Below are 20,044 nucleotides of genomic sequence, written 5' to 3' on the forward strand. Positions count from 1 at the left end.
ATCATTTATTTCAGATTCATGAGACCTTCCTGGATGGAGGGCAGTTGAATGTTTTCGGTAGATGTGGTTTCTAAAACTGGAGACATTCTTGTAGCTCCTCTTACAGCCCTCTATATTACATATTATTTTGAAGTCTCGCTGGTGTGTGGTGTGAAGTAGTTGCAAATGTTTAAGGTACTTGTGTATTGTACACTTAATGACATCACAGAATGGACATTTGTAGAACTCCATTAAATACCTCTGAAGACTTCTTTGGAATCAATCAGGTTGATGGTTTGGAGCCATTTGCAGACATCATCTGTTGTCCATTTGTCTACCATTATGTAATCTTGGAAAGGAAAACAGAAAGTTACTATTAATTTCACATCATGTACATGTCACTACTTTATTAACCTCTTAGTCTACCATGAAAAAGTACAGTTGTATTCTGTAAAATGTAATATTAATGTAAAATATTAGTGGAATTTCTAAATAATTTATTGATTTTTCCCTATAAAATCACCTAAAACTTTAAAATGAACAATCATGATGCGTATGTAAATTTCTCATGTGTATATCTTGTGAATAAAGCATTAAACAAATTTGTATTTGAACAGGCAATTTAAAAAAAATGTTGCTGAGGGAAAAAGGGTTCCAGCCTCCCCACAAATCCCTAAAGAGGAAAAGTGGATTTAGGGAATTAATGGATGAAGGGGGATAAGAACATGTTAATAGACCCTAAATTGTACAGTCTACAAAGCAAGTGCATTCCCAAGTAAAGATACAGTGTCAATTTAATACACTTTTATCAAGGCTGATTAATTGTAGTTAAAGGGATAGTTCACTTTAAAATGAAAATTCTGTCATCATTTACTCACCCTCAAGTTGTTTCAAACCCTGTATGAATTTCTTTCTTCTGCTGAACACAAGGGAAGATATTTTGAAGAATGTCAGTAACCAAACAGTTAACTGGAACCATTGACTTCCATAGTATTTTTTTTTCCTACTATGGATGTCAATGTTTCCAGTTAACTGTTTGGTTACTGACATTCTTTTGAAGCCCACCTAAAAAGGGTCTAGAACCGCCCCTTTGCTGAACGCACAAGCGCTCTGTTGTTCTGTAAGGCTGTTCTTCATGACCATTTGAGTGTGCGGTCAAAAACTAGCTTAGAGCACTATATGCAGTTAAAAACTAAGCTTAGGATCAGAAAACACAAATTTAACAGTTTGCAATAAGCACAACAAAACTTACCGATGTAAGGCAACTTGTGTCACCGTCGCGGTTCAGGCTCTTTCGTGTTTAAGTGTGCACTCCGCAGAAAATCCGCTGTAGAAACATTGACAACTTCATTACTAATGGGTTTAAAGCTTATAACAAGTAAATTACATAAAAAATCGATGTATTTCTCTGACTTACCACAACAATATTTCCGTCAGACCATCAATTTAAATCAGCAGACGGGGATCAGTCTCTTCTCGACCGTTGGAATTCAAAAACGTGCACTGCACTATGCTCATGAATATGCTCGCGCAAATGCAAACAAATTGTTTACTTTGTAAAATTAATGAAAATAATGAGTTTATTACTTTTTGTTTATGTTTGCTGTTCAACAGATAAAAAATGTAAATCCATAATGCAAAATTGTTTAGTTGCGGTACAATCATTTCACATAAATGACAAAGAATGAAATGAAAGAGCAGCAAACAAGGCATGCATTATTGCGACAGCGATTACATGTGAATGTGCTGTATCTGTTTAAATCATGCTTTAACCCGAAAATAATCAGTAAAAGGAAGACAAATTCCTTGAGAACTAGCCTTTAACATCCCGCTCGACTATTGCCGTCATTATAATCTTCTGATCGGAGAGATTATGTGTATCAAGCTATAGCTAAATATGTTTATCATGTGATTTCTTGCTAAATGTGCAGTTATATTACGGGCTGTTGGCATGAATTGTATTCGTGATGGAGCGGTGCTGGAGCGAGTGAAAACCACGACGCTCCTGACTTTTAAAAAATCCGCTCCTTGCTCCAGTCAGAATCACTCCGCTCCGCTCATACTCTGCTCGGCAGTGTCTCAAACACGCGGGGGAGGCTTGAGGCTTGAGCAATATAAGCACATGAATCCACACTGCAATTTAGTGTAAGTTTGCTGACTTGTAATGTAGGGGGGGGGGGGGGGGGGGGGGGTGGGGGTTATATTTTGAACTGTTCATGTTTCCTTTTTTAAAATAAAGAAATAAAGGGGAAGTCGTGGCCTAACAGTTAGAGTGTTGGGCCGGGAGGAATTGTAGGTGGGGGGAGTCAATGTACAGCGCTCTCTCCACCTTCAGTACCACGACTGAGGTGTCCTTGAGCAAGGCACTGGTGTGTGTTCACAGTGTGTGTGTGTTCACTGCTGTGTGTGTGCACTCTGGATGGGTTAAATACAGAGCATGAATTCTGAGTATGGGTCACCATACTTGGCTGTATGTCACGTCACATTCTAAGACCTGGACTTTAGCAATTGACAGTGAGTTGGCTGGTGAGTTGTGTGTTATATAGAAACTATAATCTATGTGACGCAGTACCTCCAGTTAAGAAAACTTTTACTTAAATACATACAAAATGCTGTGCAAAATAAAGTATGAGCAGCAATGATATTGATGCTTCTCATGCAGGAGTTAAAAAAAGGACCAATTAAAATTCATGTGTTAATATTTACTAGCATTTCTCATTCTGCATGAAGCACTAATAAAATAGGATACAAAACCACATGCAGTCTGTTGAGCTGCATGTGGTTTATTTGGCATCATGGCACCATCAGCTAGAAATTCTTAGTAATGTGTCTAAAGCTGCTTATTCTGTCTAAAGTAGTTCCTCTTTCACCTCAGTCTCACACTTAAATATTGATGCATATTTGATGTAGGCTACATCTTTCTAAAAATGTTTGAAGAAAAAAAAATTATACTGAACAAATGACTTACTATGAGTTACTGACCTGTTTTACATAAGAAACCCCGTGGATTAAGATATGCATGGTATTTTATAAAATGATTAATGATGTTACATTACTACAACTCTCTGCAAACACATTAAAAGTGTTTATAAATACACTGTAAATGGAATAGTTCCTTCAAAAGATATCAAATACTTAAACAAGAAAGATATCATGTTGCACATGCATTGTTGTTGTGTTATATTGTACTTTTGTGTTTGGCGTCGCTGTGCTGTTGTTGTTCAGAGTTTACAGTACCTCACAAATTTCACTGCTTAGTTTACAACCATGAGAATAAAAGACTCCTGACCTTTTTACTAAACTAAACAGACTTGAAAGCTGAAAATAAGAATTTCTGCAATAAAACATTTTTTTTTTTTCAGATAAAGAAAATGCATTCATCAAGAGGAACTGCAAACATAATCTTTAAGTTTGTTTTAATGCCCATCCCTTGCCTTTGTGTATAAACTGTGTTCATATGTATAAATATATCTTTGTCAAACACCATCAGTGTCAGAGGCCTCATTGAACAGAAATAGGCAGATGTGAGGTCTAGTTGTGGTTTGGTTTGTTGTATTTCATTTCAGTGGCACTAACCATTGAGGAAGTGTAATGAGGGTTCTGAGGCACGGTGATACATTTGCAGCTTTATTTTAAGAGCAGTGTCAAAAAGGCAAAGATCAGACAACAGCAACAGGGGTATCAGAGACAAATCCAAAAGCATGAACAGGTTTACCAGGCAGAAGCCGGGGCAAGCAGCAGAGAATCACAGAATAACAATATCAGTCCGAGGTAATACACAGGGGATCAGGATACAGGGAAAACACTCGTCACTGAGATAGGAAACACCTGTGCTGGCAATCAGTCTCAGGTACGGGGTATTGTGGGATATGTAGTTCTAAACTATAGGAGAGGCTTCCCTCCGGTGGTGTTCGGGGAGGGCCACAGAGGCCAGATTCGTGACAGGAAGGAGCAGCGGTTGTTCAATTTATTTCAACAAATTTATAAATACAATACTGCAATTACAATAAAAGCAATCAAAATATTGTTTAACTTACCTTGTTCATTAAAGACACAAGAAAATAACATTTCATAAAGGTAAATAAATGTTCAGTTTAATACTGAATGAGTCATGACAACATTCCTGTAGAAAACTTGCATGTTACTCAGTATGACATTTTTTTAGAAAACATGTTACAAGATTATCAACATTTTCAAAAGAATTTCTGTAACACATGAAGGTACATTTGTATGTCTTTAGTCTGTCATGATGACTGTAAGTTTTCAGGAAGTCTTGAGGCTTTAACACATTCTGTGTCTTCAACTGTCTGTCATCATTCAGTCAGTATGGAGCTCAGTCCACTTCCTCTTGTGCTCTGTGAGTATTATTTTTACTGTATATAGATAATTGCTATTATATTATGTAAATGATCAAGTGTTTTAGTGTTCCTTATTTATGTCTTTTCTTGCTGCTCTCAGAGTTTCAAATCCAGCTGCATGTTATGTGAGTGAAAGATGAGTTTGAAAGAGGAAGAGGAAGTTAGTGCTGTTTGTGAAAGAGAAATGTACTCTGTTGTGTTGTAGATCTGTGTGTTTGTTCAGACATTCAGTTTTGTGCTGTTTAATGTTGTTGATTCAGTTCTGTTGGTTTGTTTTGCAGTTATTGTCCCTGTTGTCTATAGATATTTAGATACCTATGCTATTAGTCATACGTTTTAATGTTTATCTGGACACATATACCCTCTCAATATGTTTTAATCTTTGCAATTATCATATTCTGGAAAAATTCTCAGGTTCCATAAAACTCAATTTCCTGAAACTCAAACTCAGTCTAGACAGATCAAGCTCTTTTTGGCAGCATGTTTTGAATCTTATTGTTTTTAACCAAATCATCATCATCTGTACTCATACAGATGACTTTAGCTCTAGACAACTTATAGATGACATAAAATGCACAGTTGATCAGCTCAATGTTCATACTGTAATGAGTTTTTACTTTTTGTGTTTTAGTGCTGATTTCACACATCCACTCTGGACACACTGAAGGTGAGTGAATTTGATTCATATATTTCTCACATATGAGTGATTCTACAGTAACTTACAAACCAACTTAGAGTTGAGAAATGAGAGTTACATTTCATTATGATTATAAATGCACAATTTTTATTTATTTTATTAATGTGACAGACTGAGGTCCGACAACAAATGAGAATGAAATCAGAGCACAGTAATTATTCAATTCAATTCAATTCAAGTTTATTTGTATAGCGCTTTTTACGATACAAATCATTGCAAAGCAACTTTACAGAAAATTAAGTTTCTACAATATTTAGTAGTAGCTTATCAGTGATGACTGTCAGTTTATGTGCATATTTATGTATTTATGGGTACACAGAGCAGTTGAGATAAATCAGGCAGGTTATTTGTGAATCTGTCTTTGGTGGCTGGAACAATAGTTCTGCCTGGACGATAACGCGAAGCTATATAGTTATTATTATTAATACGCAGAATGCACGATACAAGGAAATGGTCAGTAACATCATCACTTTGAGGTATGATATCTATATCAGTAAGATCGATTCCATGCGATATAATTAAATCTAGTGTATGATTAAAACGATGAGTGGGCCCGGTGACATTTTGCTTTACTCCAAAACAGTTCAATAAGTCAGTAAACGCAAGTCCTAATGCATCATTTGTATTATCAACGTGAATGTTAAAATCTCCGAAAATTAGCACTTTATCAGCGGTAACCAACAGGTCTGAGAGGAAATCTCCAAATTCTTTTAGGAATTCTGTATATGGCCCTGGTGGTCTATACGCAATAGCCAGAGCAAGAGATACGACAGATTTCTTTTGCATATCTGACAGTGTAACATTAAGCAGAAGTATTTCAAATGATTTAAACCTGTGTCCTGTTTTCTGGGTAACATTGAGAATATCACTATATATTGTTGCAACACCTCCCCCACGACCAGTCTGACGGGGTTCATGCTTTTATAACAGTAGTTTGGTGGAGTAGACTCATTTAGACCAATATAATCATTTGGTTTTAGCCAGGTTTCAGTCAAGCAGAGTACATCAAAACTATTATCTGTGATCATTTCATTTACAATAACTGCTTTGGGTGTGAGTGATCTAATGTTTATGAGCCCAAACTTTAAAAATTGTTTTTGTTCATTTATTTTACGTTTTTCTGGTTTAATCACGATAAGATTTTTTCTAGATCCTACATTAAATTTATATTTTGACCTCACTATTCAGGGAACAGACACAGTCTTAATAGACTGGACAGCGCAAGTACTTCTAACATTTAAGCGGGTAGAACAAAAGCCATCATAGCAGTTATTTTAGAATTGGCTTACTAGTCAAATGGAGCGTAGAGTCCTGGAGATGTTGTCCGAGAGGAGATCCGCTCCGACTCTGCTGGGGTGCAGGCCATCAGCGCGAAAAAGCCTAGGACGCTCCCAGAAAAGATTTCAATTATTAACAAAGAGCAGTTTCTGTTCTTTACACCATGACAATAACCATTCATTTAGAGCAAAAAGTCTACTGAACCTTTCGTGTCCTAGTTGATACGTGGGCAGTGGTCCTGACACGATGATCGTCGCCACGTTGTTATTTATATGGAGTTCCGTCGAGCTCTTTAATATATGGAGTTCCGTCGAGCTCTTTAATATGACGTTGTTACATGCACTCGTCTCACTGAACGTCACGTCTGCGTCTGCCACATTACAGTTCGACTGTCTTAACGTGTCGTCTACGTGATGTCTGCATCTGCAACTTTTACAGTTTGGCTGCCTGAACGTCACGTCTGCGTCTCGTCTGGGTTCTTCCGTGTTTTTTTTTTTTTTTTTTCATCAACAGCGCACATTTATCTCTGTTGATATTCTCCTTGATTCCTTTAACTCAAAAGTTAAGAATGTTATTGATGATATTGCTCCAATAATAGTCAGTAAGAAAACAAACAGACAGAAATCAGTTTGGAGAAGATCAACAGCAGTTCAGACTATGAAAAGATAATGCAGAAAAGCCGAGCGGATGTGGAGGAAGACGAAACTTGAAATTCACTATAGCATTTATAAAGACAGCCTTCATGCTTTTAATGTGAAACTAGCCACAGCTAGACAGAATTTCTTCTCAAATCTTATAAACAGTAACTTAAACAACACTCGTACTCTTTTTGCCACTGTTGAGAGACTGACAAACCCCCAAAGTCAGATTCCCTGTGAAATGCTCTCAGTTAGCAAATGCAATGAGTTTGCTTCCTTCTTTTCTGAGAAGATCATTAATATCAGGAAGGCAATTAGCACATCCTCAAGTAATGCAGAGGTCAGACAGATCTGGACGCAAATATCAAAAAGATACTATGTCTATTTTTGAAGCAATTGATAGCAAAATTTTGGAAGAAATAGTGCAGCACCTAAAATCGTCAACCTGCGATCTTGTTACACTTCCCACATCTTTTTTCAAAAGTGTGCTTAACTGTTTTAGAAGCAGATCTCTTAGAAGTGGTGAACGCCTCACTTCTTTCTGGGACATTTCCAAACTCCCTGAAAACTGCAGTTGTTAAGCCCCTCCTGAAAAAGAGCAATCTTGATAACACCATTTTGAGCAATTATAGACCAATATCTAATATTCCTTTTATAGGCAAAATTATAGAAAAGGTAGTTTTTAATCAGCTGAACAAATACTTAAACTCAAATGGATACCTGGACAATTTTCAATCTGGTTTTCGACTGCATCACAGCACAGAGACAGCGCTCATTAAGATAATAAATGATATTCGCTTAAATTCTGACTCTGGCAAAATATCAGTGCTGGTATTGCTAGATCTCAGTGCTGCGTTTGACACTGTCGATCATAACATACTACTAGAGAGACTGGAAAACTGGGTCGGGCTTTCTGGGATGGTACTCAAATGGTTCAGGTCATACTTAGAAGGGAGAGGTTATTATGTGAGTCTAGGAGAGCATAAGTCTAAGTGGACGTCCATGACATGCGGAGTCCCACAAGGCTCAATTCTGGCACCGCTCTTGTTTAGCCTGTATATGCTCCCACTAAGTCAGATAATGAGAAAGAACCAAATTGCCTATCACAGCTATGCTGATGATACCCAGATTTACCTAGCCTTATCGCCAAATGACTACAGCCCCATTGACTCCCTCTGCCAATGTATTGATGAAATTAATAGTTGGATGTGCCAGAACTTTCTTCAGTTAAACAAGGAAAAAACTGAAGTTATTGCATTTGGAAACAAAGATGAAGTTTTCAAGGTGAATGCATACCTTGACTCAAGGGGACAAACAACTAAAAATCAGGAATCTTGGTGTGATTCTGGAGACAGATCTTAGTTTCAGTAGTCATGTCAAAGCAGTAACTAAATCAGCATACTATCATCTAAAAAACATTGCAAGAATTAGATGTTTTGTTTCCAGTCAAGACTTAGAGAAACTTGTTCATGCCTTTATCACCAGCAGGGTGGACTATTGTAATGGTCTCCTCACCGGCCTTCCCAAGAAGACCATTAGACAGCTGCAGAACCAGAAAATCTGAGCATATCACACCAGTCCTTAGGTCCTTACACTGGCTTCCAGTTACATTTAGGATTGATTTTAAAGTACTTTTGCTCGTTTATAAATCACTCAATGACCTAGGACCAAAATATATTGCAGATATGTTCACTGAATATAAACCTAACAGACCACTCAGATCATTAGGATCGAGTCAGTTAGAAATACCAAGGGTTCAAACAAAACAAGGGGAGTCCGCCTTTAGTTATTATGCCGCCCGCAGTTGGAATCAGCTTCCAGAAGAGATCAGATGTGCTAAAACATTAGTCACATTTAAATCTAGACTCAAAACTCATCTGTTTAGCTGTGCATTTGTTGAATGAGCAATGTGCGATGTCCGAATTGATTGCACTGTATTTTACATATTCACTATATTCTATGTAAAATCATTTTCTGTTTTTAACTGTTTTAAATTCATTTTAAATACGTCAATTTTTAAATCATTTCCAATGTTTTAAAATTGCCTGTTTTATTTTTGTTATTATTTTTTTTCATGATTATTTTACCTTCTTTTATGTAAAGCACTTTGAATTACCATTGTGTACGAAATGTGCTATATAAATAAACTTGCCTTGCCTTGCCTTGCCTTGCCTAGGGGAAAAAAAATAATTAGTATGGTGAAATGCATTGTAGTTGTTTTTTTTTTTTTTTTTTTTTTTTCTTATCCATAGATTTTATTTAAGGCAAGTCGTGTTGATTTGAGAAGAAGGCTAAATTGATCAAACATATGCTCATTGTGCTTCCTGCTGGCCTCTTGGTTGTTCCTTAGAAAAAAATAAAAATAAAAATAAAAAAAATCCCTGAATTTAACAAACATAGAATGTTCCAAACATATTTTTAATTTAACTTAATAGAGAAACAAAAGATATGACCACTTTGCCATTAAAAACAAAACTGAAATATTGTAATGGCTGCATCATCAGCAGTGTATGGGAAAGAGAGAGAGAAAAAGACAGGGGATCCAGTCAGACTCGGGACTAGAATTCTGATAAGCTGTGCAGGGCTCTATTCGTTCCCTTGTATATAAATTTTACATCAGCTAAATAAACAAGAAGTTAACATTAACAGACTTCTGTTTAAGACACACCATATTGCCTATTTTTGTATAATAATACAAATACAAATATATTTTTACAATACAATAAAAGTAGCTCATTCCAAACAGAGCCACTGTGCTGTTTTTGCGTCTCTGAACAACATGACAGTGTTTCTTTCCTGAATTACAGTTTTTCTCAGTCGCTTTGCTGCATTTCTCACATCACTATTTACATTTGCACAACAGTTAATGCAGTTCTCAAAACAATTACAAACTGCAAAACCTAGTTGATAACCTGCAAAAGCGTGTCACTTGCTCAAAATGGATAGGTCATTCCTCAAACGCAAATATTCATGTCAATGAAAGTGTCAGTGTCATCATGATGAAAAGTCCTGACACCATTGTTTATGAACAAGATAGTCAAATGGTTTTGTCGTGTTTTCATTATGACAGTTTACTTTGTCAATGTTTTCCAATGCAAAAAAGTCAGATCTTGTTGACACTACCTGAAAATGCTCAAGACAGCACTATATACTATTTGCACAGCCATTTGAAAAATAGAGTAAAGTTACACATTACTGTATTTAGTGAGGTAACTGGTACAAGACACTTACTGTAATATGTATGTTTCACATTTTTACTGAATATGCTCTTTGCAATTCTAATTTGTTTACAGCATTGTGCAAAAGAAAAAATACTCCCTTATTTACAACAAACATAAACTCCCTTTGGGTAGAGCTGTGCAACTGTAAACAATATTGCAGTACATACTGGAACTGAACATGCATAGTACTGTAATCATTCATGCACATCCAGATGTTCCTCTCTGTCTGGCCACATAGTTTCTTCTGCATCACAGCGAATATCATCTCTTGCAATGCAGTGAAGAAAGTATCTCCTCGAGTGGGGAATCCAGGACTCTGCTGTGATGTCATTACATGCTGCATCCATGGCCGCTAGCAGGGCCATTTGGGTATGTGGATGCCGGTCATATACCTTCCACCTCCAGGAAGAGAAAAACTCCTCTATTGGATTTAGGATTGGTGAGTAGGGAGGGAGATATGCCACCAGCATCCTATCATGTGCTGCAAACCACTGTCTGACGACATCTGAGTGGTGAAAACGCACATTATCCAAAACAACAACATGCTTGCTCAGATGGTCTCCAGTTAGACCCCTCTCATTCTCAGGGATTATGTCAGTGTAAAGAGTGTCTAAAAAAATGTGTAAAATTTGCTTGACAGATTTTGACATCTAGTTCAACATTTTTGTATGTAATGACTCAAGCAATGAAATGAAGACTATTAGTTTTATATGGAATGACTATTCAGCATTCACAAGTAGTTAATTTTGACTGACATGACATAAGCAAATGATAATGTTATAAAACAGCAGAGAGTTGTATGAAAGCAATTGATGCATGTCCAAAAGCATTTGCAATTTGTTTGAAGGAATGAGAAACTGCTACTATGATGTGCACAAATGACTAAATGTTGTGGAGGTTGAACTAACTGTTGTGCAAATGTAAATTGTAATGTGAGAAATGCACCAAAGCGACTGAGAAAAACTGTTATCAACCGTTTAAATGATCAATGACTCACTTATTAATAGTGACTTTCTGCCACCTACTGGCGGTTTTCATTTCACATTTAAAGTAGTTTAAAGTATTTAAAATGTTTTCCTTTATAATTGTAAATATCAGTAGGCTATTCAACGTTTTAGGATTAAATTATCAAAACATTATTTCTGCATTTATAACTACAGGTTAAAGGATTCATGTCCTGCATTAAACAATGTGTAAATACATCTAAATGCTGCTTCAGATGCAGCTTGTTTCCTCTGCGTTGCAAAGATTTTGTTTATAATGATTTTTATTGGTTTGGTAACAGCCCCGAATGTCTTATTATTCTAATTCACTTTATTGGTTGAATTTAAGAATTTGACGCAAATATAATGCACACTTCTAGAAAAAATATAAAATGCCCATGAAGGGTAAAAATAAATAAAAATTTGTTGGAAAATATTAATTTCCATCACTGCTGTGAACTGACTATGCAGAATATAAAGAATATGAACAACTTTAGGAGTCAGCTTCTCCAACACACTCAGAAAAATATAGTCTGATTATGGTTATGGCTAAAAATCCCAGAAAATATTGAGATATCATTTTTGTCTCTATCGCACACCCTTATATAGCCTGTTTAATTCTTCTTTGCTTGTTTGGTACACATAATTCACTGATCATAGAGCTTAAAATAAGCTTATCTTAGGTTTTCTCAATGATAACGAAAAGTTTACATTAAAAAAAGAAAGGAAAAAACAATTGAATAATAAAATAATATTAGAATCCTAATTTATATTTTAAATGTAAAATATAAGAAGAAAGGTGATCATTAATCAGGCATAATGCATTTTTCTATGTATTTTATAATTACAGCAACAGTCTCAAATCTAGCAGCCAACTGCAATTGATGGGTTGGCCATCAAGTGCTGTAGGCTACATTAAAAATGTAAAATAAAAACACAATAACCCCCAAATGTAATTTCAAAAAGGATTTCATAAAAATAAATGACATAAGTAGGCCTATTAGCAACACAAACCTCGCTAAAGGATTGCTTTTGTTATTTATAGGCTTTATACTTTGTTATCTTTCTACTTTTAAATTATTATATATTAATATATGTATATAGGGCTGCAACTAACGATTATTTTGATAATCGATTAATCGGTCGATTATTTTTACGATTAATCGATGAATCGGTTTATGTACTTATATTTTAGTTTTGCCCATTTTTTCCCCAAGTAAATTATTAACAAAGGGTCTTTATCATTCAACAGACTTTTTAGATATTTTAACCATTTTGCATTGTCATATCCTCATCAAAAACATACCTGGAGTTGTGTTTTATTATGTGTTAGTTATCCTTTGTCGAACTCTTCTGCAATCAAAACACTGACCCATACATACTCTAGCAAATTTCACAAGGAGATTTCAAATAATGTTTTCACCATGGCAGTCCTTAGGGCTCCTAAAGTAGTTTAACACCCCTTACAAAGCTTATTAAGGAATCTTTCAGAACATATTATCACAAAGAATAAGAATAAAACAGAATTAAAATTGCAGTAAATTGCATTTTATTATTTTTTTTCTGTAAACACACAGCTTATACCTGGGAAACAGCTTTATAGCTTATGCTGTGAAATTGTAAACAATCCTTCCAATAAAGTGCCAATGGCATGAAACCTGAATGGAACTCACATTTTAAAGTAAAATTTAAAGTAAAATCCATCAGAAGGTTGTCCAGAAAAAAAATTGGTCACACACAAAAAACCTGCTGTGTGAAAAAGAGCAGTGAATGCTTAGAAAAAAGTGCATTTCAAATACATTTAAACATTAACCTCTCTCATTCAGTCATAATTAGGCTGCAAGACTGAATTACGAACTGGTAAACGGCAAAGCTTTAAATGTTGTTAAAAAGCAATGTTATCAGCTTTTACGACTAAACATTTGCAAACAACATTGTACTGCAGAATCTACACAAATAAAAGTCTTTGCACACTGTGATTTTCATCGGATTTAAATATGTAGTGGTCCTTATAACAGTGCAAAATTCAAAAATGTAATAAAGCGATAAAATGTTAACAAAACAGCTTATGCCTGAACTGACAGGAAATCGACTACCTGTGGGAAATGAGGCAGAACACTATTCACTCATTATTTGAGAAAAACTTTGCATTGCAGTGCAAAAAGGTCAACATGTCCAAATGTTCAGGGCTTAACAGTTAGGCTTGCTCTCTTTTTGCTCCCACACTTTGGATGACTTCGTCTGATTAGTTTTATCTTCCGCTTTTTTCTTTTTCTTTCTCAAGCTTACTCCACTGCCGCCTGCCTCACCCATCACGCTGAATGCTGCAGACGAGAGACGCTGTGCGGGAAGCACGTGACATAAAACGAGGCCAGCTATTGGCTATTCGCTACTTCTCCTGCTGTACTGGCTGAGTAAAACCTCCGGTGGCTCATTACTGCCACACTTTGGTCACCGCAGATTTAAAATATGCACGAAATGAGCCGCTTACGGCAAATAAAAATTATTTAGCAACGAATCGATTACTAAATTAGTTGACAACTATTTTAATAATCGATTTTAATCGATTAAATCGATTAGTTGTTTCAGCTCTATATGTATATTTAATATGCCCGCAATTAATGTATATTGAGTTGGCCGGGAGAAAGACGCACTAAAAACTGCAATCACAAAAAAAAAAAAAAAGTCAGACGCAGACGTGACGTTATAAGTCAGACGGAGATGTCACGTCGGCCTTCAGGATTGCGGGTAACTGTCAGAAACATTGAGAATACGAGCACCAGGAAACAGTGAGTGTGCACTTTACCTTCGGCTAACGTAGCACGGACGTGTCGGACGATGGAGTCTCCGACGATCACAGCGTCGCGTTCCGTCTCCCGGAGGGGAGAGAAGCGGTTCCGTGTGGAGATCTCGAAGATCGGAGGGGGAGAAGTCGTCGTCCGGGGCCTGGCTCGCGTCCTCCGCTGCGGATGCACCCAGGGTCCGTGGTGTCCCGGCCAGTAGCGGCGCCAGGATTTTTATTGTAGGTGGGCCTCCAGAAAACTGGATGGGCCAGTTAAAATAAGACCCCCCCCCCCCAAAAAAAACGGGTTTCCCTTCATCTCCGTTGAAAAAAAAATGTGCATATAGACGGCCAGACACTAACGATATCGTTACCCTAACTTTTAGCCTATACTTGCCTTGCTGGTGTGAGGGTGTGCCTACTACGGGAGGACTTGATGGGGAGAGGGCGGCCGAGCAGGATGGTAAGTCGCAACTTAAATTTGCAGGAGTTTCCTCCTGCTGTTCCTCGGAGCATTTCTTGCTGAATTTAAAATAAAATAAGCTGCTTTGTTTTGTTTTACGTTTCATATCGGCAAAACTGTCTGTGTCTGTCTTGAATGAATGACGTCCGCCAACGTCATTCATTTCATTGGATCACTTGCTGGTGGGGTAGAAGCCGCTGATTGGCTGAGAAGATTTCGCTCAAAGCTTTCCTCGGGCTGGTTATTGGATGAACCGCTAGAATGAAATTCACTCACTACTCATAGGCCTGGGCCAAAATGGGTGGGCCCGGACCTTAAATGGGTGGGCCCAGGCCCACCCGGGCCCAATGGTAGCGCCGCGGCTGGTCCCGGCGCCGGAGTGAAGGACATCTGAGCAGATCGTGTCCTGGGTGCACCGGGCCTTTGCAGAGAAACACACGGGGTGGAGGTGGTGGGACTGTTAGTGGCGCACTGTATACTTACCCTGGACTTGTGAGCGTCAGCCCGGGAGTTTTCCAGCGTGGATCTCCGCTCTCTCAGCTGGGCCTGCCTCTGCTCCAGAACCCGAATCTGTTTCTCCACGGCCTCCAGCTCGGGCCAGTGATGGAGTACTCGAGTCCGACTCGAGTCACTATTCTTGGACTCGCGGACTGATGACTTGTACTTGGACTCGGACTCGAGGATATATAAAATCGGACTTGAGCATTCATCACGTTGTTTTTGACTAAATATGTTATAAAAGAAATTATATAAGGTGTTACACTTTTCCTGTTTCGTGCCCAAGACCGGCCGGGATCTATTTTTTCCCCTCACAGACACTGCTACCGCTCGCTCTCTTTGCTTGATAACACACTCACTTTACGCTCGTGCATGTCAGATCAGATTACATGATGTTTTTTGCCTGTTGCGATAGTCACTATGTCAGATGGATGACGCAATTTTGACTCCTAAAATCCTGTGGTGTCGTGAACAAGAAACATGTCAGACTAACGTTACACGTTGCTTTCTAACCAGTCGCGTGCCGTCACACACACACACACACATTCACTTGAACACATACAAACGCACTCACGCTAAATCACTCACTCGGTCACTCACACACAAACGTGCTCTCTCTCTCTCTCACACACACACTCTCTCTCTCTCTCTCTCTCTCTCTCTCTCTCTCTCTCTCTCTCGGCATATCGTATTGATTTTAACGTTTTAAGTATCTTTAAAATACAGTGTCCTGTAAAATTGCACGTTTCTTTTTTTCGCTGAGTGTATTTCTGTAATACAGTGTTAAAGGATTAGTTCACACAAAAATGAAAATTTCCTAATCATTTACTCCTCCCAATGCCATCCAGGATATCCATGGCTTTTTTTCTTCAGTGGAAAATAAATTATGTTTTTTAAGGAAAACATTTCAGGATGTTTTCTTCATATAATGGACTTCAGTGCCTACCAACTCAATACATTTTATCAGTTCTTTGAAGGTCCCAGAGTGGAGACATGTAGGCACTGGGAGCTCGAGACTCGACTCAGGCTGGAATACGGGACTCGAGACTCGACTCGGACTCGAACTCTGGTAATGGTGACTCGACTTGGACTCGACTCGGACTCTTCTTTGGTGACTCGGACTTGGACTCGAGACTCGACTCGGACTCGACAGTTGGTGACTCGACTACAACACTGGCTCGGGCTGCACCGAATGCAGCTCGAACGTGTCGTCACCTGCACTCAAAGGTAGACAAACATCCGCCATTAAAGCAAGTAACAGTGGGTAAAGCAATTGTAATGTGTGTGAATAGAGTATTAGCGATGCACGCGGGTTTAGCGACAACCACGCTGGTGATGCTAATGGGCTATAAGCTACTAGCGGACTCGGGAAATCAAAATAAAACTAGTGATAACAAGGCGCGCTGATTGTTTTTGTTGTAGAATACGATAGAGGATATATTCACATGTTATAGAAATGAAATTGATGGTGTATAAAATAGATTTCAATAATAAAAAAAAAAAATAGACGATAGAGAAATAACGTGACGGAGCTCAAACTAGAGGCATACGGCAGCAACCTATTATTATACAGTAAGAGGAGATCTTCTGCTGAAAATCGTTAACCACTCATGTTTCCAAATTCTAAATGACTTTTTATTGACAGATTTGACCACACCAACTCTGACTGTTGAGCCACAGAGTTCATTGTTCACTGGAGACTCAGTTACTCTGAGATGTGAGGTGGATCAGTCATGGGATGGATGGGAGTTTCTCTGGAGGAAAAACTCAAACACTGAATCTACTGAAGCTGCAGCTAAAACAATTGATTCAGTGAAAGTCTCTGATGGAGGAGAATACAGGTGCAGAGCACGAAGAGGAGGATATTACACAGATTACAGTGAACCAGTAACAGTGACAATATACGGCAAGTAGTTCTCAGATAATGAAATGCTCTGAGAACACAATAAAAATTATTCAAAAGACACTGAATAAATGATTAAAACAGTTTTAGAGAACAACACTTCAGTCTAACCTGATTTTTCTTTTACAATTAAGTAACTGTTCATACAGTAAAAGCAGCACATTATTTTCATTGTGATTTGTTGTTGTTGTTGTACAGAAACACCAAAAGCCAAAGTGAGCATTAAACCTGATCAACATGTATTCAGAGGAGAGACAGTCACTCTCAGATGTGACATTGATGGTGAAGGAGTCACTAGCTGGGAGTACAGCTGGTATAAAGATAGTTCAGGCAGTGTTTTCAGTGAACTACAGGAACACACATTCAGGTCTGTTACTGAGTCTGACGCAGGTAAATACTTCTGTTATGGAGCAGAGAGAGGAGGATCACGCACATCACAAAACAGTGACGCAGTTACACTGACAGTATCAGGTGAGTTTGATCATCTCTTCATACACACACTCTTTACATGTTATTAAATGAGTGATTTCTTTATTTTAGACAGACCCCAGGCAGTTTTAAGTGTTTCTCCACAGAAGTGGTTGGCTGAAGGAGATTCAGTGACTCTGATCTGTGAGCTTAACAGCTCCTCTACAGGCTGGACATTCAGCTGGTACACTCTAACTGCTTCATCAGGTAAGATATAATGTGCTTCATGCCTTAATATCTGAATTAACTAGTATTATTCAAGTCAGAAATATTATTGAGATTAAAAAATATTGAATCAATCTAAATCATTTTATACCAGATGTAATTTACAAGACTTCTGTGGAAACAGCTTCTTAAGGTAACTGCACATTTTTACTTTTTACAGACTACAGAAATCATTATCAGCTGCTCTCAGACAGCAGCAGAGGAGCTGGAGGAAACTACACTGTCAGTTCTGCTGCTGTAAAACACACAGGAGTGTATGTGTGCACAGCAGAGAGAGGAAAACCAGGTTATTATACAACCTACAGCAACAAACAGCCAGTATGGGTCACTGGTAAGTTCAAACAGAATGAATGAATGAAGCCCAACTTAAACAAGAATGTGTGAGAGTGTGTTATATGATACACTAACTGATTACTCTGTATCATAAAAAATTTAATTCCTTGATGTTTACATACTGTTTCAGAAATCAAAAGTCGCCATTCCAAAATATAGCATATAGCAAATGTAGCAGCCTCTTTAGACTGAGTATTACACTGATTCTTCCACAGGTACTGGGTGAAGGATCTGAGGATCTCATTTGAGCTATTAAATAGCAACCTTTGTATGAAGAGAGCAAACATACATCTGTGCTTTACTTCATTTATGTTGTTTCTTCATTTCTTTCTTATTACTTTGTCATTCTTATTTACGCATTTAATTTCTTAATATTCATTTTATTCACTTACATGTAACTTTTTTATTTTATATTATTTCCTGTTACTGTCTAATGATCAACATCAGGCTGTTTACTCCTGCAATGCAATGTAGCAGTTTGCCACATGAATAAACAGCAGAATGTGTGGTTGCAGCTGTTTATCAGCACTTAAATTGTGACTCATCCAATCAGAATTTATAGTTGAAACTTCAGTTTTGTAATTAGCAATGAGGTGCAAGAAAGCTATGATATATTGTGATTTACAAATGTTTAAAAATTATGTCATAATTCACAGCTGCATTTGAACGGCTGTCAATACAGAAAAAAAGAAAGAAAAAAATTTTTGTTGCAAAAAGTTTTGTTTTTGAATTTTACAGGAGGGGATTATGTGGTGTAAGAGCAAAAGACTCCTTTGTTACGGCCGTTTAATTCTGAGAGTCAGAGAGAGAGTGGAAAATGTTTATGAAAAAATAAATATTAGTATTTGTGGGTAAAAAAAATTACTAAGGATCTGAGGGAAAATAAATAAATATGCCTAATAAAAACAATATGTGCTTTGACCACTTTAATATAAATTCATTTTGAAACGCTTCTTAAATTGTATCTGTAATTGTCTTCTCAGGTGTTTCTCCTCTAGTCTCTCTGATCATCAGTCCCAGCAGAACTCAACACTTCACATTTGTCTCTCTCTCTCTGAGCTGTGAGGACCAGAGTAACTCTGATAGATGGAGCGTGAGAAGATACACAGATAGTGAACAGTGGGAAGATTGTTCATCATCAGTGTGGGGATCACAAACAGGATCTACATGTACAATCAGCTCCACCATCACATCAGACACTGGAGTGTACTGGTGTCAGACTGAATCTGGAGAGAACAGTCATCCTGTTAATATCACTGTACACTGTGAGTCTGTTTGTGTATTTATTTATTTCACTGGCAGCTTACACATCAATACATAAAGCAGGTTGATTAAACAAGTGCAGGATGCATCAGTGGGCAAAAAACACTCAGTGGGCAGGCAGTACAAAACAAATCTAGTTTTAACATAAAACCTTTTTTTTTTAAAACCTTTATTTTTTGTTTACATATTTTTCATATAATTTAACGATTTGCCAACAGCTCATGTTTCTTCTGTTTCTGTAGATGATGTGATTCTGGAGAGTCCTGTTCATCCTGTGACTGAAGGAGATACTCTGACTCTACGCTGTTTATATCAACATTCAACTCCACCAAACCTCAGAGCTGATTTCTATAAAGATGGATCACTCATCAAGAATCAAACTACAGAGATGATCATCTCTACTGTCTCAAAGTCACATGAGGGTTTCTACTACTGCAAACACTCAGAGAGAGGAGAGTCCCCCAAGAGCTGGATCTCAGTTACAGGTGAGAGTCAATAGAAACTGTGAGCTGATTTATTTCTTCTTATGCTCTCGTTCAGATACAGTACATGATAAAGTGCTTGTGTGTCTGTTTTTCAGTGTCTCATTCAGAATCTCAGATCTCTGTCCTGCACACTCAGTTCTGTACTGGCAGTTTGTCCATATCTGCTAGTGACAGTCGTGCTGATTTTCAAATGCTGCAGGATGAGAGGTAAACGTCTGACTGATTTATTACATTATATTAATTATATTCAGTTAAACATCAGTTATATATCAATATCAATATATATCATGATATAAATTTTTTCAATAACGAAAATAAATCCAAAAGGCTTTGAGTTTGTTGAATAAACACGAGCACTGCACATTTCAGAATCAAAACGTAGTGTGGGTGTTTGATATGAATGTATCTTTGAAAAGCACGACTGTCTTCAGAAAAGTTTAGATGGCATTTTCTTTTTATCTGATAAAGCA

At 37.5% G+C, this 20,044-nt stretch overlaps 1 protein-coding gene across 1 annotated transcript; it reads left to right on the plus strand.

The window, feature by feature from the left end:
• The first annotated feature begins 3,775 nt into the window (after positions 1-3,775).
• On the plus strand, positions 3,776-19,588 carry LOC109046677 (Fc receptor-like protein 5). Its single transcript, XM_042732510.1, has 7 exons — positions 3,776-4,336; positions 4,969-5,004; positions 16,999-17,271; positions 17,341-17,475; positions 17,654-17,824; positions 18,810-19,091; positions 19,332-19,588. The coding sequence occupies exons 1-7, from the start codon at positions 4,210-4,212 to the stop codon at positions 19,586-19,588; spliced, it is 1,281 nt and encodes a 426-aa protein (XP_042588444.1). The 5' UTR covers positions 3,776-4,209.
• Positions 19,589-20,044: the final 456 nt, after the last annotated feature.

This window comes from Cyprinus carpio, chromosome A3 (genome assembly GCF_018340385.1).
Source record: "Cyprinus carpio isolate SPL01 chromosome A3, ASM1834038v1, whole genome shotgun sequence".
In the NCBI taxonomy this organism is placed as follows: Eukaryota; Metazoa; Chordata; class Actinopteri; order Cypriniformes; family Cyprinidae; genus Cyprinus; species Cyprinus carpio.